This window comes from Pelodiscus sinensis, chromosome 11, assembly GCF_049634645.1.
Source record: "Pelodiscus sinensis isolate JC-2024 chromosome 11, ASM4963464v1, whole genome shotgun sequence".
NCBI lineage: Eukaryota > Metazoa > Chordata > Testudines > Trionychidae > Pelodiscus > Pelodiscus sinensis.
In genome coordinates, this window is record NC_134721.1 from 16,009,711 (window position 1) to 16,037,427 (window position 27,717).

At 42.1% G+C, this 27,717-nt stretch overlaps 1 protein-coding gene across 1 annotated transcript in view; it reads left to right on the plus strand.

The window, feature by feature from the left end:
- ITPR1 (inositol 1,4,5-trisphosphate receptor type 1) overlaps window positions 1–27,717 on the plus strand; it is a 268,821-nt gene that overhangs the window by 77,149 nt on the left and 163,955 nt on the right. The window contains 9 exon segments of the mRNA XM_075939741.1: window positions 2,984–3,070; window positions 5,234–5,392; window positions 9,105–9,203; window positions 10,819–10,902; window positions 10,997–11,143; window positions 12,373–12,468; window positions 18,363–18,517; window positions 21,670–21,769; window positions 22,581–22,741. Coding sequence (XP_075795856.1) covers window positions 2,984–3,070; window positions 5,234–5,392; window positions 9,105–9,203; window positions 10,819–10,902; window positions 10,997–11,143; window positions 12,373–12,468; window positions 18,363–18,517; window positions 21,670–21,769; window positions 22,581–22,741 — 1,088 coding nt within the window.

The following is a 27,717-nucleotide window of genomic DNA, read 5'->3' on the forward strand; positions in this document are numbered from 1 at the left end:
ATGGAGGGTAGAATTTAGTCCTGTGTGATTTGTAGTTCACAACTTAGTTTGCTCCCAGCTGTATGAAACGCATGGGCACTTGTGTCAATTTATGCATGGACTGATTAGTGGAAAAAATCCTATTGTGTTAATATGGTTTCATGGCAAAAAACAAACAAACCTGTGTTCAGCTGCTGCCTTCCATTTCCTGCTCTATTTTTTGATCAGTTCATGGTAATCTTTAATGAAATGTTAGTGATCCATGACCTGTTCTTAATCACTTCCCTTTTTTGGCTTGTATTTGTCTACTGTTGGAATTTATTATCAACTACTGTGGATCACCCAGTGCTGAGGTCAGGTTATTTTAAGTTAATGCCATTTAAGGGATTTAGAAATCTGGGACACTTGACTTTGACTGGTATCAAACATCAGTGCTATTAGAAAAGCTGACATCTAGTGGTCAGTAAATAAAATGTGTTCTTTCCAGTGTTTTGACATATCCAGTGTTGTCTGTTCAGTGTCAGATTTTGAAATATACTTGAACTTAACTTGTTTATTCGTTTGTACTTATACACAATGGATCCTTCATTAATGTAAATATAGGGACCAGTTCTGCACGGAGATGCATCTCTTCCACTTCTATTGATGATCTTGGGAATGGAGAGCTCTGAGGGCCTTGTGGAAATGGCTCCCAAGTAGGGTTGTTAAATATCGGTTAATTGAGTAGTCAAGTAACCTCATGAGTTCTTATTGGCTAGTTGACTATTCTGTAGTACTCAGGGGTGGGGCCAGCAGCCAGTGCACTCCGGCTCCACTTTCTTGGATTGCGAACTGGTTAAAAGACAGGAAACAAAGGGTAGGAATAAATGGTAAATTTTCAGATTGGAGAGGGGTAACTAGTGGTGTCCCCCAAGGGTCAGTTCTGGGACCAATCCTTTTCAACTTATTCATAAATGATCTGGAGAAAGGGGTAAGCAGTGAGGTAGTAAAGTTTGCGGATGATACCAAACTGTTTAGGATAGTCAAGACAGAAGCAGACTGTGAGGGACTCCAAGAAGATCTCACCAAACTGAGTGATTGGGCAACAAAATGGCAAATGAAATTTAATGTGGATAAGTGTAAAGTAATGCGCATCGGGAAAAATAACCCCAACTATACGTACAGTATGATGGGGGCTAATTTGGCTACGACAAATCAGGAAAGGGATCTTGGAGTTATCGTGGACAGTTCTCTGAAAACTTCCACGCAGTGTGCAGCGGCGGTCAAAAAGGCAAATAGGATGCTAGGAATTATTAGGAAAGGGATAGAAAATAAGACCCAGAATATCTTACTGCCCCTGTATAAAACTATGGTACGCCCACATCTTGAATACTGTGTACAGATGTGGTCTCCTCACCTCAAAAAAGATATTTTGGCCTTGGAAAGGGTTCAGAAAAGGGCAACTAAAATGATTAGGGGTTTGGAATGGGTCCCATATGAGGAGAGGCTAAAGAGACTGGGACTTTTCAGTTTAGAAAAGAGGAGACTGAGGGGGGATATGATGGAGGTCTATAAAATCATGAGTGGTGTGGAGAGGGCTGATAAAGAAAAGTTATTTATTAGTTCCCATAATAGAAGAACTAGAGGACACCAAATGAAATTAATGGGTAGCAGGTTTAAAACTAATAAAAGGAAGTTCTTCTTCACACGGCGTGTTGTAAACCTGTGGGACTCCTTACCAGAGGAGGCTGTGAAGGCTAGGACTATAATAGAGTTTAAAGAGAAGCTGGATAAATTCATGGAGGTTAGGTCCATAAAAGGCTATTAGCCAGGGGATAAAATGGTGTCCTTGGCCTCTGTTTGTCAGAAGCTGGAGAGGGATGGCAGGAGACAAATGGCTTGATCATTGTCTTCGGTCCACCCGCTCTGGGGCACCTGGTGCTGGCCACTGTCGGTAGACAGGATACTGGGCTAGATGGACCTTTGGTCTGACCCAGTACGGCCGTTCTTATGTCCTTATGTTCTGAGTCCCCTGTCACTCCGTGCTGCTGCTCCTGGATCCGCTCCCCTTGTGGACTGGCTGCCTGTCGCCCCATGCTGCTTCCTCTGATACAGATGCAGCAGTGCAGGGTGGCAGCAGCACTTGTCCAGGGGGGTAGGGAGGAGGAAAGTCTGAGCTCCCGGAACTGAGCCGGGAGCTCCTAATATACTTTAAATGCAAAGCTGCATCAGGGGTAGGTCCCAGACCTGTTGCACACCAGGACTGAGCCAGGTTGCTGGTCCAGTCTGCTAGAAAATTTACTGTGGGGTGGAATGTATGCAGTGTAGAACATTAACCTATAAGCTTTTGCTTATTGACTACACTATTACATCACTAGTTCAAAGTTAATATCAGCCTTCAAGAAACCGTCCCACTGTAGAATAATCTGAAATCTAGCAGTCCCAATGTTAGATCTTTAAGCATTTTAAATAGTCCTGAATTGTATTTGTACCGAAATGTGCAGCAACATTTGAGAAGCTTGTGAGTTGTCATACTTCGCATACCTTCCAAAAGAATTGACTTAAATACGTGGAATTACAAAGAAGCAAAACTTTCTACCAACACACAACTCATTATTGCTTTTTTGAGTTTTTTAGGGTGGTTGTAGAAGCTTTGAGAACTAAACTGAAGTGCAATGCCTAGTTTTAAAACCATGCTGTAACTTAAGAAATTGAGTGAAATCTGATTTAACATCTCATGGCTCCATTTCATTTTGACACGTTTCATCTCAAGTTTTTGTTCAGAAAGCTTAGTCAGTTTGAAGTAAAAATATCAACTCCTCCTTGTTCCTGCTTCATTTCAGTATAGTTCAAATGGTATACAGTCAGTCATTTTCCTTCCTGAAAATTGTCAAGGATGAAATCTGATCCTCCGCTTCCAATGCTTCAAATGGTTACATTTATTCCAACCGTATGAAGTTAAAACACTGCTGGCAATTGCTTACTGGAATAATATGTCCTATTGCCACAATTTCTTAATTTTCAGCATGCAGCAGATTTGGAGAAGAAACAGAATGAGACAGAAAACAGGAAATTGCTGGGAACGGTTATCCAGTATGGCAATGTTATCCAGGTATGTTGTGGCCCTGCTCATATGGTGCCCTTTGTAAGACGACATTTTGTAGAGTCTTAATTGAACCAGTTGTCTTGCATGCTATGATAGGATTATCTGGAAGCATAGTACTCTTGAGGAAAGAATTACATTTATGGTGCTGTGTGAGATGATAAAATGGAGGCATTTTTATCTTGCCATAAATGTTGCCTAAACAACACCATCAACTAGAATATCCTTCATTCTTTTGCCTGGTCTTGACCTGGCAATCTAGAAGATGGTAAACACACAGTAGTGTGCAATTCTATAGAACTTCTTCCATTGTATCTCTCAAATTCTGTACAGCACTATATAGTGAATCCAATGCAAAACAGAAGGACCAAAATAATCAGTCCACCAATGCAGTAATAGTCCACCCTGAGCAAGGGATTTGGTGCAGTAGATCTCAGGCAAGCCACGCCCGCTTGCTGAAGATTGATTGCCACCAAATGCAAGGAATAGTGACGAAAGTCACAAATACCAAGAACAAGATATTGGGGAAGTGTTGTAATAATAAGACATAATAATAATAATCCCAGACAAGCTTTGTCATGCGTTAAATGCAGCCAGTGAGGGACTTAGGGTGACCACTTATGGGGCATTCAACAGCTCAGGGTTATCTGGTCCCTTCTGAATACAGGGACTAAAAACAGACCCAGTTCATCTGAACACAACTGCCAGGTGGAGATGGAGAACTCGAAGCATTTGGACCTAAGATAGTTATAGGGCTTTCTATACAAATATTTTGGCTGCTGGTGTGATCAGAGGACCCAATTCAGAGTAAGATGGCAGAGAACAAAGGCAATAGGTTTCCTTTATCCCCTCTTAAAAGGAGAAGGCAAACAGTCCTTGTTCTGTAGCTGTTATGGCCTTGGGAACCATGTCAAGAAAATCCCGATTTAAGAATGCACTGCAATAATCTAGCCCAACTATAAAATGGAATGACAGAAGTCTGTAGCATGGTATTCATCTGAGAAAAGTATGTCAGTTTTTCAGGTGAACCAGAGATTGTAATAAGCATTTCTAACCAGTCAGTGCTCCATACTGGAAGCAGCTATGAATAGGGTATGAAGGATTCGATTTGTATCCTGTTGGCTTCATGATAAATGGACCAAAAAGTATTTTCATCAGTAATAGAGCTGTACTAGAAGGAAAGGATAAGTAAGGAAACTAGAGAACTTACATTAGATGGAAGGAGATTCACTTTGTATGCTTTGACTTAGTGATGTTGACAACTTTAACTGTTGTAAAGCTTTCATATTTTGAATGTTAATGCTGTCTATCGTTAAACAATTATTGTCTGGCCTGCCCCGTAGCTTCCCCACTGTGAAAATTTAAATAGATAAAAGTAGAAGAAAATGCTTACAAATCATTATTGATTTTTATTTTTAAATACATTTCCATAAACAACAGAAAATTCTGCCAAGCCTAATTGAGGGTTACCCTTGTTTTCTAAGGGTCTCCCCAATTTGGAGATGCCTTTTGTGAATAATGGGTCAACAGTCAGCAAAAGGCTTACAAGCATTCAAAGTCAAAAGCATTGTCTTGCTTTCATTAAGATTCAACCCTGCTATGTTTAATCCAAATCAGTTTGTGAGCTAGGTAATGGGACTCCTACAAGATGGCCCATATACATATCATGAGTACAGTGAGGATTTTTTATATATATATATGTCATGTTGTATTGAAACAAAAGGATAAAACGGCATCTCATGGGTACAGAAGAAATGTTCATAGCTAACATCATTAGTCTCCTATCTCTGAATGTGCACAGTCACTTGAGAGCAACCTAATCCACCTCCATGAGGAGAAAAAAATTGTCGCTGACATTTCATGGTCTTTAGTATCTGACTGCTGAAACATAGAACATAACTGGCAAGGGTAGTCCTCTGTTGTCTGTCATTAGTGCGATATGGACATTTACGCTAACAAAAGCTGCTTGGTGCTGTGAGCTAGTCTAAAACCTACTAAAAGATGTCAAAATGGCTTTGGATTTGTTAGGGCCAATGTAATATTCAATCTTACCACCTGAAGTTAATTCCCATGTATTATGATCAGACTATTGGACTACTATATAGTCTTTAGTCGGTGTCTATCAAAGGGAGCGTATGTCTGCTTTTACTGAAACTGTAATTTTTGTTCTAGCTGCTGCACTTAAAAAGTAACAAATACTTGACGGTAAATAAGAGGCTTCCAGCTCTGCTTGAGAAGAATGCTATGAGGGTGACTCTGGATGAAGCTGGAAATGAGGGTTCCTGGTTCTACATACAGCCTTTCTATAAATTGCGTTCCATAGGAGACAGTGTAAGTGAAGATGAACATCTGAAGAAGATGGATTATTTTGTGTAAAATAAGAACTTGTATCAGTAGTTTCCTTACTTTTGACTACAGGCAGTCCCCGGGTTACATGGATCCGACTTACATCGGATCCCTACTTACAAACGGGGCGAGGCAACCCCGCACTAGCTGCTTCCCCCCAGCAGACCAGGGAGACGCAAAGCTAGCGCCCCCCCCCCCCCCAGCTGACCAGGGAGACGTGGAGCAGCTTTTCTCAGCAGACTCCTCAGCTTGAGAATAAAGGACTGAGGGAAGTGAGGTATGGGAGAATAAAACTGAGCTCTGGAGAAATGTTTGGCTAGAGTTTCCCCTACAATATGTACCAGTTCCGACTTACATACACATTCAACTTAAGAACAAACCTACAGTCCCTATCTTGTACGTAACCTGGGGACTGCCTGTAATTAAATGCACGCATTTTTATAATGTATAATATTAACGGCCACAGTCCTTTTCCTGTGCTAAGCGGTGTGGGAGGAGAATCACTATGGTAACTAGTGATTTGGAAACGAGAAACGATTAAGATTGGAAGGAATAAGGAATCTAAATGCAGTAGTGTTCTAAATCCCCACCGAGTTCAAAATGGCATGAAATGTTAAATCATTTGAGTAGCTTTAGAACAAATATAATTAGTATGCTGGTTCATGGCACTGTAGTTATGAGTTGTTCAGGTTCCATTATGACTTTCTGTATCCGGAATTTGATCAAAATTTAAGACTAAATGGTGCTTTGCTTGTGGGAGGTAAGGAAGGTTGGTTGGTTCTGAGTTAATACCCTAGTGTTTAATCTCTGGAGATCTCCATTCTGTTCTCAAGTTGGATGCAAGAGAATGAATGTGGCCGTCATTCCATAATCCCATATAAATGATTTTCTACTTCACAAAGCCATGATGAACTTTGGCTCGATTAGTCAGCCTATATTTAAGAGAAGCCAAGACTTGAGCATGCTGTGGATTGCAGTCCAACCTGGGGCACCTAAACAGGGTCGAGTCCATGAAATAAAGCATAGCCATAGCCATGTATTCTAGACAGTTCGCTTCAGTATAGTTATCCCACCACTACACATAATGCAGCCTTAAATGAATGTCCTTGTTTTTATTTCATAATTACAGGAATTAGTATCTTGAAAATTAATGTAGTTTGTGCTGCGTTTAATTTAAAAAGAAGTAGCTTCATATAAACTCACTTTTCTGTGTTGAAGGGAATTAATTGAAGTCCCTCACTTAAGATTTTTTTGTGGATCTTTTTCCAGCTTTGAGTAAGATTGGGAGTGTGAAGGGGCACGTCCCCCTGTCCTGGGACCCCCTTCTTTTAGTCCTTGTCCCGGACCCTCTGACCGTGTTCCATCAGCGCGGCTGTGAACGCTTCTTCTTTTCACGATCTCCCGCTCGGGGGTTGAGGAGGACCTGGGCCCACCCTCTCTCCAGGCCCCAACCCAGGGCCCTAACGTGGTGGTGGGGTGCTCCTTCCAGATGCCGCCTACCTGGCTGATGGGGCTAAACGCCTAAACGCATCAGCCCGCAATCGGATCTCTGTCCGCCCGTCCTGGGCTACTTCCTCACCCCCGAGCGTCCTGGCTTTACCTTCAGCCTTCTGCTCCACTGCCCTCTGTCCCGGTGGTCCTACCTCAATCCCTGCCTCCCCCCCTGCTGTCCTCCATGCCTTCCCTTTTTACAGCCGCCGCTCCCCCTCCTGCGCCAGCATCTCGGGCCCCGCTCCCTGCCCCACCCCCAATACCCTCGCCCGACCTCCCTCGCATTGCTGCAATGCCGGTGCAGGCACATCCGGCACCCAAGGCGCATGTGCAGCCCAGGTTCTGCTCCGGTTGCTGGCTTTTCCATCGCCACGGTTAGGGGCAGGAGCCACTTGCCCCGCTCCCAGCAGAGGTCTAGTGGCAGGGACACACTCCGTTCCATGGCCCCGTCACAGGGAGGCTTTGGATAAAGAAACTGTAGTGGAAAGAAAGTATAGGATTTACGGGAACTTCACCTCCATCATAAAGTGCACTTAGATGATCACATATCATAGACATTAGAACTGGAAGGGACCTTAAGAGACCATCAAGCCCAGTCCCCTGCATTCATGGCAGAACCAAACTCCTCTAGATCAGGGGTGGGCAATAATTTTGAATAGGGGCCACTGCAAGATTTTGGTAAGTGGTCAAGGACTGCACTTCTGTGGGGAGGGGGAGGTGCCCTGGGATGGCTGGTGGGGTGTAGAAGGGTGTTTGGGAAAGAGGCCTGGAGTGCAGAACAGAATGTGGGGTCTGAGAGGGAGTTTGAGTGGAGGAGGGGGGTTATGATGTGGGGTAGGAGCTTGGGGAGCAGTGTCCAGGAGGTGTTATGGGTATAGGAGAGGATTCTGACCTGGGGGAGGAGTGTAAGATGGGGTGCAAAGTCTGGGAGGGAGTTGTGACTTGGAGAGGGGTTACAGAGGGTTTGGGTGGTGGCCTGGGGCAGATAGTTGGTGTGGGGGAAGAAGGGGTGGGTTGCCAGAAGCAGGCTCTGGCTGAGAAGCACTTACCTATGTGGCTTCCAGACAGCAGCTCTGCAGGAACCCTGTCTGTGTTCTGGGTGGGCTGCTTCACATGGCTCTGCTCCAGCACAGGTAGGGAGGGAGGGAGCGAGGGTAGAGTGAGGAGGCTTCCTTTGCTGGCCCTGCCTTCAGCAACATTTCTCAGCTCCTGTTGTCCAGAAACTAGCCAATGGGATCTGAAGGATGTTGGTAGGGAGCAGAGGCAGTACGCAAAGCTTTGTTCTCCCTGCCCAAACTGCATAGCAACTAGCAGCCTTCTGTTTAAAACGGCTGCGTATGCTCTTTAGTAAGCGTACTGGAGAGGCAGACGCAGGCCATATTCAGCTACTTGGCAGACGATCTCCCGCCCGCTAGTCGCCTCTTGGCCACCCCTGATCTAGATCATCCCTGACAGATGTCTGGCTAGCCCGTTCTTAAATGTCTCCAGTGACTTTTTCCCCAACCTCCCTAGGCAATTTAAATGTGCCTGGGGATTGGACTAACGTTAACTGAGAGTAAATATCAAGTTCTCATGGAGGAGGAGAATCTTTTCCATTACTCTTTTGGTTTTTGGAGTTAATTGCTAGATGTTAGACACTGAAGCTATGTCTAGACTACGTCTGCCGTGTCCAAAGACACATCTGCTCTTCCGTCGTCGTCTTTTTTTTTTTTTCTCTCAGAAGAGCAGTCCTGTTCTTTCAGAAGCCCTGTCTCCCTCCTCCCACAAGGAAGAAGGGGTCTTCTGAAAGAGGTTTTTTTTTTTTTTTCTGAAAATTGGCCTAGTGTAGACAGGCCAAATTTCAGAAAAGCCTCTTCTGAAAAAACTTTACCTTTGTCGGAAAAAGGTACGCAAATTGCGGAGCCCCGTAATGTAGACATAGCCTGAGAGAACCATATAGACAAGAGAGAATTAGTCAGTAGTATTCCTTTATCTACAACTCAACCCAGTTGGGTAGCTGTCTTCAAGCCTTAAATAACTCTGAACATTGTAAACATCCTTTTTCTTCTGAAGTCAGGCTTTTATTAGGCTACAAGCGTCTTTTCTATTTACTTCACATGAAATAGCTCTAAATCGTAAGCAAGTGGCCTAATCTCCTTGCTTACACCCAGAAAAAGTTAACTCTGGAGACCATTTCTGAATGGAATCACATTGTACTTTCCTTCAGGTTGTCATTGGAGACAAGGTGGTCCTGAATCCGGTTAATGCGGGCCAGCCCCTTCATGCCAGTAGTCACCAACTAATTGATAATCCTGGGTGCAATGAGGTAAGTGTAAAATAAATCAATTGTAGCCTATTGGTGTAGTCATGGCACAGAAATTTGGTGTAAGTAGAGTTGGAAGGAACCTTTAGAGTCCTTGACGAAACTAAGGAGCCCAAGTATTCTGAAAACCAAGTTTTCACTGACCATGCGAGTGACCATATACTGTGTTGCTGTCCTGTCCTCTTGATGAAGTAACTGTACCACTAGCTGTATTATCTCCTTCCTTGTAAGTAAACAACTGGGCAGCAATTGGTGAGAGCAATTCTGTTAGATAAATAACAGGCTACAGAAGAAAGAAGTGAGCCTGACGCATTTTGCCCAACCGCTCAGGTATAAGAACAGGGAGAAATGTAAATTTAATCTTTCTATAAAATCTGCCAACCTTCTGACAGCTGGGCGAAGAACTAACTGGTCACGACGTTTCGATACCCGTTTAGTGGCAGTTGAGAGAATTTTAAAAACTTTTTTTGATTGAACTAAATCTGAAGCTTTGTGAAATGTTTGTGGTGGGGAAAAAACCCGGTTGTCCATTCTGAACATGATTTCAGATTGAATGACCTGGGTTCAAATCCCTGCTCAGAACAGAGATTCCACAGCCCCAGGAGTGCCCTAACCTCTAAGCCAGGATATTATGGGTCCGGTCAGGGGGTTTCTCAATCATACCTGACCAGGGAGAGTGGTTAAGGGACATGTTTGGAATACAGGAGACCAAAATTCAAGTCCTTGCTCCAGTAAAGACTGTCCTACATAGAGTTCAAAGGGGCAGATTCAGAAGCGTACCTGAGAACAGTATATAACCGTGGCCCCCAGCCTGTGCACACCCCCCCCATGGAAGGGCATAGAGGGTCTTTGGGCCAGCCCCCAAAAGGGGGCAGCAAGGGAGCTCCCCAATGCTCAGCCCAAGCCAAAGTTCTACCACCAGGTAGAGCCCCCGCTCTTCGCTCCCATGCAGGAGGGAGGTGGGGGCATGGACACATTCTATTTTGGTAAGGGGGAGTATGAGAGGAAAAGTTTGAGGACTGCTGGCATATAAGAGATTGATTGAAGCACTCAACCAGGAAGGGAGAGATTGAAGCTCAAATCTCTGCTCCAGAGTGAGGATTTGAACCTGCATCTCTTTAATCTGAAGTAAACGTCCTAAACACTAAGCTAAAGTTTTACAAGGGGGAGCCACATCCACTCCTCTATTTCTGTGAATCTAGCCTGATATTCTTTTTCTGGCCAAAATTATTTGGATAATTGGTGTCAGAATTGATTAATAGTTGGGCCAAACAAGACTGCCTTTTTTGGTGGCTAAAAGTGTGACCCAGTTCTGAGAAGTGTGACCCAGTTCTGTTCTTGACATAGCCAGGTGAAGTATCCACATAATGAATTGGGTACGAACGATAAATATCTCTACTGAGATTTACTATACAGTTGCGTGCAGGTCACAGGTGTTTGTTTTGTGTGGGGTTTTTTTTTCCTGGACTAGTGTTTCGTTTCATGCAGTGATAAATGGGGGCTGCAATGCTCTGTTGAAATTCTCTTTCCACTTTTTTTTTTAAAGGCAGTACTTTGCAGTGTTTTACCTCACTGTCCTGATAGCTAGTGTAACTAGTGATGCTAGTTTTTGTTCTAGGTTAACTCTGTGAATTGCAACACAAGCTGGAAAATAGTCCTTTTCATGAAATGGAGCGATAACAAAGATGGTATTTTAAAAGGGGTAAGTTTGGAAACTCCTCTTGTTGCTGGCTTTTTAATCATATGATGTCTGTATTGTAGAGTTTGTGTTGATCACTCTGTCTTGGCTTCAACAGGGAGATGTGGTAAGGTTGTTTCATGCAGAGCAGGAGAAGTTTCTGACTTGTGATGAGCACAGAAAGAAGCAGCATGTCTTCCTGAGAACTACTGGGAGACAATCGGCCACTTCTGCAACTAGTTCAAAAGCACTGTGGGAAGTAGAGGTAAAGACAGTGTCGTAGAGGCTGTACAAGTGGTTTTAGTTAATTGGTGCTTTTATTTAAAACCTTGTTCCACAAATATTTTTTTCCCGACTTCTTTCCATGTTTCAAAGTTCTAAGAGCAGAAAATTTTATTATTTATAGTATGTTGGGATTTTTTTTAACATTGTAAAAACATGTTTTTGACTTTTTTGACACTGCAGTAAGGTGCTATCCAACCCTCAGTTCCTGGCAACGTAGAAAAAAGAAGGAAAGAGTGAGGTGTTTATGTATGTTTTATTTTCTCCCAAAAATCTCCTATTGCAACAAAGTAATAACTTATTTTTGCTGCTGTGCTATATGTTCTGAACATGTCCACGTCCAGAGTGGAATACTGTAGGTACACATAATCTCCTCTGATGGGAGATTAAACTCTTCTGTTTCAGTGGAATTGAATAATCTCATTAGCTTCTTAATTTAAAAAAAAAGAGAGAGAGAGAGCTTGACTCCAGTGTCTTGATGAATGTTTCACCTCTTAAACAAACAAAACTTTGAGATGATTATGTTCTGGAAGCAGATACATATGATTACTATAAGTGGAGGACAGGGGTTTTTTTTCCCAGCAGTGCAGCCACTTAATTGAAAGATTCTTTCAGCTGTGTTCCAGCTGGGAACCTAATCTCAAATTTTTTATTGGGAGGAGTTTGAGGATGAATGTGGAGTTCAAGAAAATTCCCTTCTTTGGGACAACACTGTTAAGTTCAAAACATTTCTACTCTCTGCTCCCCCTCCCCCACCCACCTTGAGACTAAAGTGAATATCAGGGAACACAAGAGAATCTTACCTTACTTTCAGTGAAGTTTGTTCAGTTCTCCTCGTTCAGCCAGATACAAGCTTCCAAAAAAATCTTTCTGCCAATATATCCTGTTAGCCCATTGTTTTCATTCTCAGGAAGCTCAACATCGAGCACAAAACCGTGGTTTGTTAGCCAACAAATCTAGCCACCTGGAGATAGTCTTTAAAATAGAACATTATAAATCCAGGTGTGTATCAGTGGCTGTGTTGGACATACCCATCTAGGATGCAGTGTTGGTGGTGACCACCATACCTGAATGATAAATGGTATCTTTTTTTTTTTTATTTATTTCCTGTGTCTGTCACGTTCTACCAACACGACTGAAGATGCAATACAACATCACTGACTTGAGGGGCAAACCACTGAAATTCAGAATCTGCCCTCTTTCTATTTTTAGGTGGTGCAACATGACCCTTGTCGAGGTGGTGCAGGGTACTGGAATAGCTTTTTCCGGTTCAAACATCTTGCTACTGGACACTATTTAGCAGCAGAAGTAAGTACCATGGGAAGGACCCATAAACTCTGACTCTCTTCTCTTGCCAGTGCTGTCTTCCTTTATCCCCAAAAAACTCTGGTTGCCTAACTAGTTGAGGATTGGTAACAGATTAGTGAAGGATCATGATAAAGGATTAATATTAATAATAATCAGATTATACAAGAGCAGGTGGCATCAGAGTGCCAAGATGCATCAAACAAGGTATTTTCTTGAAAGATACTCGGGAGGGGTGGAACACTACACTGTGTCCCTACTTTTCTTATTAGGGGTAGGGGGTGACTTCTTTTTGCTAAATAGAATACAAAATAAACAACACTATTGTATGTAAACAGTCAAATTCAAGATGAGCTCATTACTGGGAAAGTAAATTATGTAAGTGAAAGAATCTGTTATTACATTTGGGGAGAAACCAGTTAAACCATTATTGGGTCCTCTGGATTCTTTAATTTACAAACAGAACATAGCAGTATTCATAAAAAAGAGAAGTATACAGTTATAACAGCCTTCTAGGAATTGTCATGGTAAATTGATGTAGATATAATTTTGGAAGCCTCATTGCTTGGAACAGGTGAACTGTTAAGACTCACTGAAACTAGCTTGCTTCTGTATCTTGAAACAAACACGTATAAATGGAGACATGCATATTTGTAAAAATTAAGATGCTAGAAGTATGCAAGAGGAGAGGGTTGGAGTGAAAAATGGCATTATAGCTTGTTGTGATGAATGCAGGAATTCAAACGAAAGAATCCCAATTTTATGCTTCTCTAGTAAGCAGATTCCAAAACACTTAGTAGTATTTTACCAAGTGCAAAATGGATGAACAGGACTGGGGATTATAGGAGTTGCTTAGCAAAGCATGGGCTGATTAATCATCAGTGAAAACATGGACACATACTCACGCTAAGTCTAGTTGCTGAATTTGTGCATATTATGGCAAAATCAGCTTTTATAAAAGGAAAGTTTTGAATGATGACATGATCGAGATTTTTTTTTTTCCCAACGTGTAGTGTCTTAAAGCTGGTTGAATGTTTTGAAATTTAATTGGGATGTCCAAATGTAAAAGCTTTACACAACTTGCACAAAATTTTTCTTTCCCTCCCCCTCAGCTTTAGTGGTATCCCAAGTCTTTTTTGCAAGTTTCCCGATTGCTTAATTCTGTGCCTTGCCCCACATGTACCTGGTTTTTTTTTTGTTTGTTTGTTTTTTGTTTTGGTCTGTTTTAGTTTTTAAAAGTTGATTGCATTGTATATGTCTTCATACATTTCGGGGCCTCCAGGGACCATTGTGGTAATTCAGTCTGATCTTCTGTATAACACAAGCTACAGAACTTGCCCAAAATAATTCCTAGAGCATATTTTTTTTTTAAAGCATTCAGTCTTGACGTTGTGGCTACACTGTTTGTTTGGTTTTTGTTTGTTTTTCAGCAGAAGTATGCAAATAGCGCTCACATTTGCATACCTTCTGTTTTTTCCAGGAAGAGGCTTTTCCACCATTTGGCTCCCATCTACACGGGGCCAAATGTTGGAACCCCTCCCCCCTTTCGAAAGCCCCCTTCTTCCTCACAAAACTAAGTTTACAGCGGCTTCGAAAGAGGGTGGTTTTTTTCCCCAACATTTGGCCCCATGTAGACGGGGCCAAATAGCAGAAAAGCCTCTTCTGGGGAAAAAAACAGAAGAAGGTATGCAAATGCAAGTGCCATTTTTTCCGGAAAAAAAAAACAGCCAAAACAGTGTAACCATACCCTTGGTTAAAACATTGCCATAAATTGTTCCAGTGGTTAATTACCCTGAGTGTTAAAAATGCAACCTGAATTTGTCCACCTATCCAGTGTTTTGCACTTCTGTAGAAAAAGGTGCATCTGCTACAAAATAAGCTAGATCTCCTTGAGGAATTTTATACCAGGGAGTGGAAAACTAAAACTGTTGACTTGCCTGTGATTCTTTTTCATCAGGTAAACCCTGACTATGAGGAAGATGGCCAGGAATGTCAATCCTCAGTAAGTATAGGCAGGAATATAATTTTGCCCCTTACTAGGAAGGGTTGACATACGCCTTGGTATTTGACTGGCAAGTGAATAGATGATACAAGGTTTTTCTGCTACTTAAATTCAAAATTAAGCATGGATGGAAGGTATTCCATATAGTGCTCTAGCATGAGCCTGCATATTGAATATTGGTGTGGTAGGCTTTAGAAAAAGTTGAAAAGCTGCACACTACTAGGAAGCTTGATTCTTAAATAGCATCTACAAGGATAACTTTTGAACCATTTTTCAGAAGGTCTGACTCTCTTAACCTCTTTGATGCATTTACTTTCTTAAAGTGTGAATAAGTTTCTCAACTTGAGATCTAATACCAAATATCGTGGTTGATATCTTTATCCCATGGGTCAAGTGAACAACAGATTAGGCCTGGCTGGTCCAACACCCTTGTTACTTTACTGGTCCCTCAGCAGGAAGTTTGCCAGAGCAGGGAAGTCAAAGCTGGCCCCTCTGCTTCTATGCTTCGCTTCCAGCCTCTGACCTGGCTGTCTTGTCTAGGAACATCCCTGATCCTGCTGCACTAGTTTTTCCTCATGAGTACTCCAGACCCAGAGCACTTGTGGAATCCTCATTCGTGCCAGAGTCCCAGACTGAAGCAGTTCAGCCTGTAGTTCATTTTACAAATGAAAGCTGTCCTGAAGGAATAATTAAACATCTGAAAAATTACCTTAGGACAATGGTCACCAATCAATAGATCAGGATCTACTGGTACATCTTGGAGCCTCTGACAGGTGATCCTGATGGGTTTGGTCAGGAAGCTATCAAGCGTTGCCCCTCCACCCATTGTCATATTGACCTCGACCTTAGAGCTCCCCCCTGGGAGCCGCCTCCTTGCTGTGCAGGGTGTGGGAGGGAGAAGCGGGGAGGGCACTGATGTCAGGGTGTCCCTCCTACTTCTGTACTACTTCTGTACCCTATCTCCACACAGAGAGAAGGGAATGGAGGGAGCATGGACAACACAAATCACACCCTGTGTGTCTGTCATTCTCTCTCACACTGTGTGTGTCCATCATTATCTCTCTCTTCCTCTCTCTCACATACGCACATGCACACTGTCTTTCATTCTCATCTTCTAACCCATTACTTATGTGGGTTGTTACTACTTTTACTGCTTGCAAAGGGTGTTATTTATAGTTTTTGACGGGTCTGTGCATTTCATAATTTTTCATTTCTCTCTTGTGCTTGAATTTAATTCTTTGAGTAGTGAGTTCTAAAATGCCTCACCTATCATGGTGGGAGTAATTATCCCCATGGTAACTGCTGCTCGTGGAAGTGACTGGCATATCCCTGCGGCCCCTAAGAAAGGGTAGAGCATGGTGTCTCCACATACTGTCCTTGCCTGCAGATACCGCTTCTGCAGATCCCATTGATCAATAACCGGAAACGTGATCAGTAGAAGTTGTTGGCTCAGTGCCTTGTAGGCCACCAGCCATACAAGTTACTCCAGTTATTTCGTGTTATAACTTGGTTTCCTTTACTGTTTTGTTGCAAATCCTAACGTCCTGGCAACATTTTATGTTTAGTACTCTGTATAGTGAAAACCAACTTAATTTTAACTTTTCAGAAAAGCGCTAATGGTCTCTAGTATCTTTCTGGAAATCAGAAAAGACTTTACTTTCTACCACTGTCATTACACACAAGTCCTTCACTCCAAAATGAACTTAGGTATTGATGGAACCTTAGCTTAAAATCTGGTAAGTGGCTACTGGTTTTATTCTTACACCTCTTCACCACCAGATGGCGAAAATAGACCACAAACAAATGGCAAGACACACCGACTCCCTGACAGAAATATGGTTGAAACTCCTTTAATTTGAGAGATGGTGTTAGCAGCCTAACCTTATTTGGTTACAGTAATTTTATTCAAGCCTGAACCATTCTCAAGACTGCACATTTCTCTACACAGTATCTGCCTTGACTTTCTTCTCTCAATTAATTTCTTTTCTATTCCTCAATTAATGATCAAAGCTGAGTTTTGATTTAATTGAGCATGAATCATAGCTCCTAAACTGCACCCTTCAACATAACAGGGGGCCCATTGTGTCATTTTTGTAATTAGCATTTGTAGCTGAAATTTTATTTTTGTGTGGATGCAATAATCTCATCTAAGATCCCTTACTTTCTATTGCATGTTTGATGCTCCCTGGTTTATAGCTTTTGTCGTAATCTCCAATTGGCTAATTCATTGCTTCAGGTGCCTGAAGTATTGAATTGTATGAATTTTCCGCATGTGCCATGTTTGGAGGTCAGCAAGATGTTTGGTGAACACAAATGAAAGTTTTGAGAATTCAGTACAAGTGTAGAGTTAGTCTCCGAAGAGACTGAATATATAGCTGCGTATTTTAAATGCAGATCACCAATTTATGTCTATTCCATATATTTATCATCTTATTGCTGAATGATGCATATAAACTGTAACTAACTTTCTACAAATGTAATAACCACGGGAGATCCTGAAGTATGTGTGTAACACTGTAAGCATTCTATAGCTTTCATACAATCCTGGCTCTTTCAGCTCTTCAAACTAAGACTTTCACTAATAGATACTCTTATGTTGAGGCTCCTAAATCAGTGTTAAGGTCCCTTATCAAGTGGCCTGATATTCACCCATACTGAGAGCTCAACATTTTCCACTGAAGTTCATAGGAGTAGTTGGTTATTCAGCTGTTTGAAAAATCCAATTTTAGTATTTAAATGTGTCTCAGGCACAAGGGTGAAAGTAACTTAAACTTCTTATAGGTTCTTTCCCAGCACAAGCCTAATGCCTGCCATCTTTTTAAATAGCTCCCTTCTGGCTTTTGCCAGAGCTGCACATAGGGGCACATCCCTTTACTTTCACCTCTGCTCAGGCACCTGTGTTTTGAAAGTCTCAGCCTCACTGGCTAACATCTTTATCTTGCTGATTGGAGATTCCTGCTCATGTTCCCAGGAAAGATGATGGAGGAAGAGTGAACCACAGCTTTTCCTCATTATTTTTTCCCTTTGACCTTCAGTTATTCTAAGTATTTGCTACTTTATGCTATAGTCATCCAAGTTCTTCTTCATTTAACAAAAAGTTGACAATCCCCCCTTGAAATTCATTTAAAAAGATAAACTCAATCAGGAAAGCATTAACCTAGTCAATGCTTACTATTGTCGTAGCAGATATTGCTGCTTTATTTATTGTGGCGTGTTGGACGCGTGCAATCATGAGTGCCATGGACTGAAATGAAAACAACCAGCTGGCTAACTTCTTGGTTACCGTTCATTTTTTCATCAGCGACTGACACCTGTAATTCTATTTCTTCTACTTTATTCTTTCTTCGGTATTGGCGATGATGACAACGTGACTGGGTAATAGCATTGTCAGCTACCATTATTGCAACTTACACAAAAGACTTACTTAAGGTTATAGTTGTGACTTGTCAAGTAGATTTCTGGATCCCTTCAGCAGCAGTCTCTAGAGTCGGCATCTTGTGATAAATGGATCATCTGTGGCAGAGTCTGACTCTAATCTGGGTTTTCAGTGCATTGTGAGGTGAATGTCTTGGCAATTTGAGTGTATTCTCTGGCACTTAACTGTGAAAAGATATAAACCCAACATTACTTAGGAATTATTACATTAAAACCCAGAGATGCTCAAAAGTTACCAACAGCAGACAAAGTGAAACAAATGTGTTTGGCAAAGGCAGCTAATTGTCAGTTTTATTTGTGTCCTAAAGCACAGCAGGAGCGTCTGCCAGTACCAGCACTTGAAGAGGTTATTTTGTGTTCAAATTATGAAACAAATTGATATAAGGCTTGGCTCTTCACGCTGGTCTGACAGTTCTTGGAAGCGTGTTTCTGACTTCATTTGATTGGATTCTTTCCGTAGACCGATCCTGACCAGGATGCATCCAGAAGAGGGTTGCATAATGCTCAGGACAAGATGGCTTATTGTTTGGTGTCTGTACCTGAAGGAAACGATATTTCTTCTATCTTTGAGCTGGATCCTACCACTTTGCGAGGGGGAGATAGCCTTGTCCCAAGGTATGATGTTAACTGCAACAGGTTCTCACTTCTTACAGGCTTCTTACAGCAGTAACCAGGTGGAGTTAAATAGCCTCCTAGAATGTTCTTGGTACTAGATGCACCAAGTGTTGAAAGATGGAGACGCTATATGGCATTTATTTTTAAGATTGCAGAACAATTTGTCACTGTTTTTTCTCTTTGAAGTGAATTAAAAGTATTAATGGTAATTATACCTAGCAGTTATATAGCACTTCACCAATACATCTCCAAACAGCCTACAAAGAAGATGGCAATATCATTATCCCCACGTTACAGCAGGGGAAACTGAGGCATAGAGCAGCAGTGACTTGCCCAGAGTCCTGCCACAGGCCGGTGCCAGAGCCAGGAACAGAACCTAAGGTCACTTAGGTGTATTCTGCATATTGTTCCTCATGCTCAACAGTGTTCTTTTCTACTAATCAAATGTTTATTCACTACATACATTACAAATGTAGTTAAGGCACATTGTGTGCTGCAAAGACCAAGTAATCTGCTTTTAAAATAATTTGAATTGCATCTAAACTAATTGATTCTGACCTGGAGTACCATCAATCCATGAACTCCCCATGTCCTACTTAGTAGTTGCTTTCACTGAGTGTCTTGTGTGGATTTCAGCAGACGTGTACAGGTGCAGATATATGATGGCTAATACTTCCTTTGTAGCCACTCTTGCATTGTATTTTGTATGGTAAATGCAAAGCATGGATCTAGATGACACTAGGATGTTAGATATCAAGTAATGGACTAGTCCTGTAACTGCATGAAATCTTTGCAGTTACATGACTCTTTGATAGTCCATGGGGAGAAGAGCCAGCAGCCAGTGTGCTCCTGGTCTCACTCCTGGGGAGCCCCCTGCCACGCCATGCTGCTACCTCTGTATTAGGGGAAACCAGTTTAAAAACCAGCTCCCTGCACAGACTGGCTGCCTGCTGCCCCGCACTGCTGCCTCCGATGCAGAGGCAACACCATGGAACCAGTACTACTGGGGAACTTGCTTTTAAGCTGGCTCCCCCCAGTACCGGCTCCTGGTCCCCTGCCTTTCTGCCTGATAGAGGCAAGAGTGGGGCGGTGGACTGTGTGTAGTTGAGAAGATTACCGATAAGCCTAGGCTTTTCAGTTAAACGTATTGTCGTCTACATCTTGGCGTCCTTAGATGAAACCAGCAGAAGGAATGTCTTTCTGAAGTCAACGCTATGGATAAAATTATTCCGCGATGCTCATCAGTTGTTATAGACAAGAAGACCTTAAAAACTTAGTGTCAACTTATTTTCTATAGTTAGAGTAAAAAGTCTCGGACTAGGAAGCTTTGTGAGACAGTGCAAAAATATTGATGTGACTGGACCTTTAGGCGTAATATTTTTAGTGTGTGTCTGTATGGCAGTTGGGCGGTGTGATTCCCAGCACAGGCAGACAGACTAATACTATCTCCTCTTGAGCTACAAGTAGTGTAGACATTGTAATATGGACAGCACCTTGGACTAGCCAATTCTGCCTGAACCTCTAGGTGTGAAATCAGGTACCTAGCCCAAGCTGCTGCCCACCTCACAGCATCCAGACTGCTGTCTCAAGTCTGCCCGCCTGTGCCAGGAATCACACCTTCGATCTGTAGCATAGGCATGCTCTGCAAGTTGGTTGTGTGGAAACTTGAATTTGTTTGCATTTACTGCAAAGCGTATAAGAACATAACAATGGCCATATAGTGGGTCAGACCAAAGGTCCATCCAGCCCAGTATCCTGTCTGCCAACAGTGGCCAATGACAAGTGTCCCAGAGGGATTGAACCGAACAGGTAACGATATACTATCTCACAGAACTGGAAGGGACCTTGAGAGGTCAAGTCGAGTCCCCTGCCCTCACAGCAGGACCGAGTACCACCCCTGACAGATTTGCACCAGATCCCTACATGGTCCCCCTCAAGGACTGAACTCACAACCCTGGGTTTAGTAGGCCAATGCTCAAACCACTGAGCTATCGCTCAAGCAATCTCTCTCCTGCCATCCATCTCCACCCTCTGACAAACAGAGGCTCAGGATGCCATTCTTTACCCATCCTGGCTAACCTCAATGAATTTATCTAGTTCTCTTTTAAACCATGCTATAGTCCTAGCCTTCACAACCTCATCAGGCAAGGAGTTCCACAGGTTGACACTGCGCTGTGTGAAGAACTTCCTTTTATTTGTTTTAAAATAAATAGCTAAGTACAAATTCCATTTCCAAAACATGGGGAACAAAAAAACTGCTCATACCTAATGGTGATTACATGGGTGTTGTACATGCTTCCTACACACACGAATATATGCTAGTATAGGGTTACTGTTCTAGTTCTTAGTCTGTCAGCATGATTTCACAGTTGTAGTTTTCAATCTGAGCTTTGTATTAGGTTGAGACCACTGCATTTTTGTAAACTGTTGACTTAACAGAAATTTAAACTAGTGTCTTCTGAGGCGAAAGGACTGCTAACTGTCCTTTAGTTCTTACTGCTTCATATTAATTAAAGAAATATATTGATCACAGAGTGAACATGTGCATGAAATAAGCGTACCCTGTGGCTATTTGAATTCTTTTATGGGAACAATTTCTTATTGTAACGAAGATTATGTTAATTTACTTCCTGTGATACTTGTGCAGGTTATAGGTTGTGCATGGCCAGTAGTCAAACACTTTTTTTCAAAGACAACAAGCAGTGCAATGGCAATGTAGAGACTAATAACTAAATTATCAGCTTTCATTTTATGCATGAAAGTTCATAATATATTAGTTTCTAAGGTGCCACAGTAATGCTTGTGGTTTTTAAAGTTACAGACCAACACTGCTACCTCTGAGAGTTTTCGAAGACTAAGTACTACTTTTGGTTAGGTTTTTCTTTCTCATTTATGCATGGGACGTGTCAAAAAGTTTGAGTTGCAGTATGTTAAAATACAGATGCACTTGGAAGTTGAGTTTACAATTTAGAAAACTTGTTGTTACTTTGAAAAGCTTTATTCTAGTTCCGGGACAGTGTTTCTAGCAGAAAATAAACTGTCTTCTATTGGTCCTTCCTGCCAGCATCTTTGAAGTTGTACAAACCTAGGATTACTGTTACGTTACATATTTTAAAAATGTCTCATTGTTACAATTACTGATTCTGTTGTAGGAACTCCTATGTCAGGCTTAGACATTTGTGTACTAACACATGGGTTCATAGCACCAATATCCCAATTGATAAAGAAGAGGAGAAACCTGTGATGCTTAAAGTAAGTCCTGCAACTTCAATAAAACCATCCTTTCTTTTTTTATATATACAAATACTTTCAATATTAAAAATCCTGATTCCTTGAGGTTTATTGTTCTGCTAGGTTAATCAGTTCACAAACAATGAAAAATTAATAACTGGCTTCACACAGTATTATGATGGAAAAAACTAAGCAGTAACATTAGTTGAACTTTAGGCTTTTTAGAGTCCTTTGTAATATAACTGTCAGGAGTAGCATATTGTTAGAGTGTTTTGTGACAATGTTTTTGTGGTCTCTCTAATGTGAGATTGGAAAAGTGTTAGCCTTTCATATCCCTAATCTATAGTTCTAACTGATGAACATCACCATTAATGGGTGATGCTTACTGATTCCCATTAACAGTTAACTGGTGGAGGCTGGAGCAGCTCCACACCTGCCATGTGAAGAGGGCTGCTGCAGCCTCCATGGAGGGCTTGCTGCAGACAGGGACTGCTCTGGTTGGACAGAGCAGCCTCTGTCCATGGTGGACCCGGGTGCCCTGCAGGCAGGGGCCGCACTGGGTGGACAGGAGCAACCCCTATCTGTGGGTTTAACTAGTTAACCAATTAATGTTTCACTGGTTAACCAATTAAATGGGATTTTAAATCCTCACTATAGATGTGCATTGAAGTGTGTTGTTCTTAAACTTCATTCTCAATGAAAAATATTATCCTGATGTTTTTAATCTCCTCTCTTGTTAGGACTGTGGTTTCTTTCAATATTACTGATTTACTTCTGTGTTGCTTTGCCCCTTTGTGTCTTAATGTAATAATACAATTACCTTGGGTTTTAGATTGGGACCTCTCCAGTAAAAGAGGACAAAGAAGCTTTTGCTATAGTACCAGTTTCTCCTGCAGAAGTTCGGGACTTGGACTTTGCAAATGATGCAAGCAAGGTGTTGGGCTCTATTGCTGGCAAGTTGGAAAAGGGAACAATTACCCAGAACGAAAGAAGGTAGGGGCCTCAAGAACCATGCCTCTTGTGGTGACCGGGCTGGTTTTACTCAGTGACTCTTTCCTTCAAAGCAAAGTTGCGATGATACCGATTCTGTAGTTAGTTTCTTCTCCCCAGCCTTGTGCTTGAAAGAACAAAGAGGACCTGGGGAATTAGACCAGTCAGTCTCACTTTGATAACTACAAAGATAGTGAAACAAATGATTTAAAAAAATCATGTTGTAAGCACATGGATGATCGTGGGATTATAAGGCATAGCTAGCATGTGTTTGTCAAGAACAAATAATACCAAACCAGTCTCATGTCCTTCTTTGATGGTGTTCCTGACCTAATGGATACAAGGAAACTATAGCCTTGATGTATTTTGATTTTAAATAAGTCTTTTGACACAGTCCCACATGATATACTATGGAGATGTAATCTAGATTAAATTACTATAAGGTGGCTTCAGAGCTGGTTGAAAGACCATACTCGGACAAGTTATCAACTAAAGGGAGTTCTTGGACTTCCAACACAATTTGCTCCTTGGAATTGCGTTGTAAGTCGAAACTGCTTTTCCTATAGGAATCAATAATGTTAAGTGGGAATTGGTTCCTGAATCAAGGTTTGATGCGCTGTTTTCACCACAGTAACCAAGATTTTTGCACTAAATGAAATATAGATGACTAGTGTAACAACATCCATCTATCTATTTGGTGAACAGCATTCAGATAAACACAAAATCACATATGCTTTGATGTGCAAGAACACAGCTGAAAGAGGGTTCCTGTCAGTTGCTTGTTTGATGGCTTCTGTTGCCAGGCAGCATTGCCACTTGTTTTTGGTTGCCTGGCTCCCAGCCACAGGCTCAGCCACTCAGAAGGTTGGAACAGCGAGATCAGTGATTGGCTGAGGTTCAGCATGTGATGTGCACTGTTCTCCTGCCGACTTCCTTTGAAAGAGCGAAACAAGTATCATAAGGAAGAAATGGTCAGTCAATTGAAAAAATTTGTAAGTCCAAAGATTACCTGTATTATTTACAGAAGAACTCTGTTTTCCTCCATATGCCTGTACAGAGGAGATGAACGGAGGCCTGTGGGGAGCATCACTGAATCAATGCACAATATATATCAAATGGTCCCAAAATTCTGCATATAAAAAGCAGGGACCCCAAGCATGACTGTTCATTATACACTGAAAACTGTCAAATTGGAAGGGTGTATCTAGTAAGATCCCATAAATCCTGAGTCGGATGCTTTTCAATATTTTCCTTCATGATTTGGATAATGATATGGAGAGTGTGTTTATAACATTTGCAGATTACATCAAGTTGGGAGGGGTTCCAAGAACTTTGAAAAACAGGATAAGAATTCGAATCAACCTGGACAAATTGGTCTGAATTCTAGAATTCAACAGACTAGCACAAAAAACGTAGGAAGGACAAATCAAATGCAACTACAAAATGTGAAATAATTGCTGTAAAGGATGTAGAGGTTATTGTGGAGTCATTCAATTTATAATTCACTATGTGGTACATTTGCAAAAAATACTTACCTTATTGAGGAGTGTCATATGTACACACTAGTGAGGCTTCAGATGGATTATTGTATCTAATTCTGGGTGCCCCATTTTAGGAAAGATGTAGATAAATTGGAAACAGTCTAGAAGAGAACAAAAGAAAAGTGACAAAAGGTTTAGAAATTATGACTTTGAAGGAAATGTTAAGAAACTGGGCGTGTTGAGTCTTGAGAAGAGAAGACTTGGCGGGACTTGAAAACAGGTGACAAATAAATGTAAGGGTTGTTACAGGAGAACAGTTATTAATTATCTTCTGTATCCCCTGAAGGTAGGACAAAGAAGTAATTCTCTTAAACTGTAATAAGGGAGATTTAATCTTAGATATTAGAAAAACTTCCTTATTATGGGGCTAGTTAAGCTCTTAAATAGGCTTCCATGGGAGGCTGTGAAAACTTCATTGAAGGTTTTTAGAAACATCTGTGAGGGAGATGTACATTTACATGTATCAGAGGGGTAGCCGTGTTAGTCTGAATCTGCAAAAGCGGCGAGGAGTCCTGTGGCATCTTATAGACTAACTGAAGTGTAGGAGCATAAGCTTTCGTGGGTCTTTGCCCATGAAAGCTTATGCTCCTATACTTCAGTTAGTCTATAAGGTGCCACAGGACTCCTCGCCGCTTGTACATTTACATGACACTGGTATAGCTTAGGGAACTGGATTTGATGATTGATTTCTACCTCTACATTTCTGTGATACCAGAGGATCTCAAGTTGTGCTCACATGGGCACTCCTTGATATTTTGGGGGCAAGCCATGAAAGAGAGCAGCTAGGGACACAGAGGTAAACGGGAATTGTGATTAAAATACAGCATGGTTTTACAAAAGGTAGATCAAATAAGCCATACCTGGTCTTTTTCTTGAGAAGATGACCAATTATCTAGATAAATGAAGTGCAGCTGACCTAATCTACTTGGATTTCAGTAAAGCATTTGATATAGTTTCCCATGGGAAATTATTAATTAAATTGGAGAAGATGAGGATTAATACGAGGATTACAAAGTTGGTACGGGTCTGGTTAAAGGGGAGACGAGTGGGTTAGGGACCAGCCAGGGTATTAGTGGAGTTCCCCAAGGGTCAAGACTGGCACAGATTTTTAACATTTTTAGTAAAGATCTTACATGCTCTCATTTTCTGTGTCAATAAAACTTGCAAATGATGCAAAGTTAGTATGTATTGCCAATACAAAGGAGAACCAGGATATCATCCGAGAAGTCTTGGATGACCTGAAAACTGGAGTAATAGACATGGGCTGAAGTTGAATAGTTATGCAGTTAAAGGCTAACAAGAATTATTGCTATAAACAAGGTACTTATCATTTTGAAGTGAATGGGGAGGAACACCTGGGTATATCACAGGATGACAGAGTTTTCAATGTGATGTGACTGAAAAAAGCTAATGTTGGCTACATAAAGTGAGGTTAATTCAAGTAGAGCCAAGGAATTGTTGCTACCTCTACACAAGGCACTGGTGAGATCTTCAATGTATGTTTAAGAAAGATGAATTCAAACTAGAACAGGGGCTAGGATGATCAGAGGAATAGAGAACCAACTTAAGGAACTTGGCTTGTTTCTCTTAACAAAGGTTGATAGCGGATGTGATTGCTTTCCGTAAATGCATCAGAAATATAGGCACCAGGTAGGGGGAGAAGTTATTGAAGTTTAAGGGCTAATATTGGCGCAAGAACTCCTGGATATAACTCCTAGCCATTGGCATGCTGAGATGAGAAATTACACAAAGGTTTTTAATCATTTAGGAGTGAAATTCTGGAACAGCCTTTCAAGGAGAATCGTGGGAGGTGGGGAACATAACTTTTTTTTCAAGTCTGAAGCTGGTGGGTCTTAGCACATGTTCAGGGTCTAACTGATACACTAGATTTGGGATCCGGAAGGGATTTCTCCCAATGAGATTGACAGAGAAACTGGTTTATTTTTCACCACGCTTAGCTGCATGGGTCACATGCTGGTTTGAAGTAGAGCAAATGGTGGATTCTCAGCAACTTGAAGTCTTGAAATGAAGATTTGAACTTTTCAGTAACTCAGCAGGGTATGGGCCTACTAAAGCAATGAGTGAGTGAGGTTTTGTAACCTGCATAGGTCAGACTTGCCTTCAAGGGCTGAACATGGGTCCTCTCACACCACCCCTCCCCGGTGCAGTGTTTGCAGAATTTGTGACTGTGTGGAAGGAATGCATGCTGCCTGGTGTATAGAACTGATGATCTCAAGCTTCCAAAATTTGCATGAAGAGGCTCTGTATCTGATTATCTTTAACACAGTAGCGGGCGTATGGGATGCTAGCATTATGTCATTTCCACTTCCTCTGTAATATGGCTATTGAACAATAAGTCTTCATGAGTGAAAGGCAACTTAGGCTAGTGAATAGACCACATGAATGGCCCTGCATCTTACTGGGCTGCAAGACTTTTGTAGCCAAGACAGTCTCCCAGGATAGGGTAGTTCTTCTTCGAGTGCTTGCTTATGTCCATTCCACTAGGTGCATGCGCACCATATTTATGATTCCCAGGGACTTTGTTTTACCCTTAGTAGTACCCGTTGGGCCAGCCTGGGGAGCCCCCTACAGTGGCACCACTATAGCCACACATAAATACCCCTGCTGGCCCCACCCCGCCTCAGTTCCTTCTTACCGCCCGTGACGGTCGACTGGAATGTTCATCTTGCTTGCAAGACTACTCTTGGCTTTCTCTTACCTTGGTGTAAATAGTTTACTTATAGTTAGTGTTGTGTGGTGTTTGTTTTTTCTATAGTTAGTGTATTTGGATAGTTTTCATCTCCCCTCCTGTGTCGAGGTAGGGTATGCTGGGGCCACAAGGCTTCAAACCATGCCGGTGTTGTTCCAAGCCTATGCCCTGCGGCAACCCGTATAAAGGCTGTTTAAAGTGCTTGGGTGAGGGACACCTTATAGATGTCTGTAAGATTTCCAAGTATTTCAAGCCCTGTACCAAGTGGGAACGCAACTCCTGCCTTCAGTTGATTCTCATGGAGTTGGCGCGTCAACACCAGACACTCCATTGGTACAGAGTGCTCCGGGGTCGGTGCAGGACTTTGGGCATCAGGAGAAGAGCTCCTTGGTGCAGAACTATCAGCTGGCTCCACGGCACAGCTCTCAATCCCCAGCCCTGGAGTCGCACAAGAAGGTACACATGGGCATGTCGCCTTCAAGAAGGGGGGCATGCCTTAAGGAAGGGTGCCCCACCTCTCCTGTGTGGGAGTGGGAGCGGCACCGCAAGGGCCTAGCTCTCACAGGTGGAGCAGTCCTGAATCTCCAGGCCTGTCCATGGAGAAGGTCCGTCCACCGTTGACACCAGAGACGTTTTTGGCGGCTCAGGAACTCATCGAATTCACAGCATCTCCTGGTCTGGCACTGCATGGTCCCACGGTTTCGCTGGCACCATTGCTGTCTGCCCCA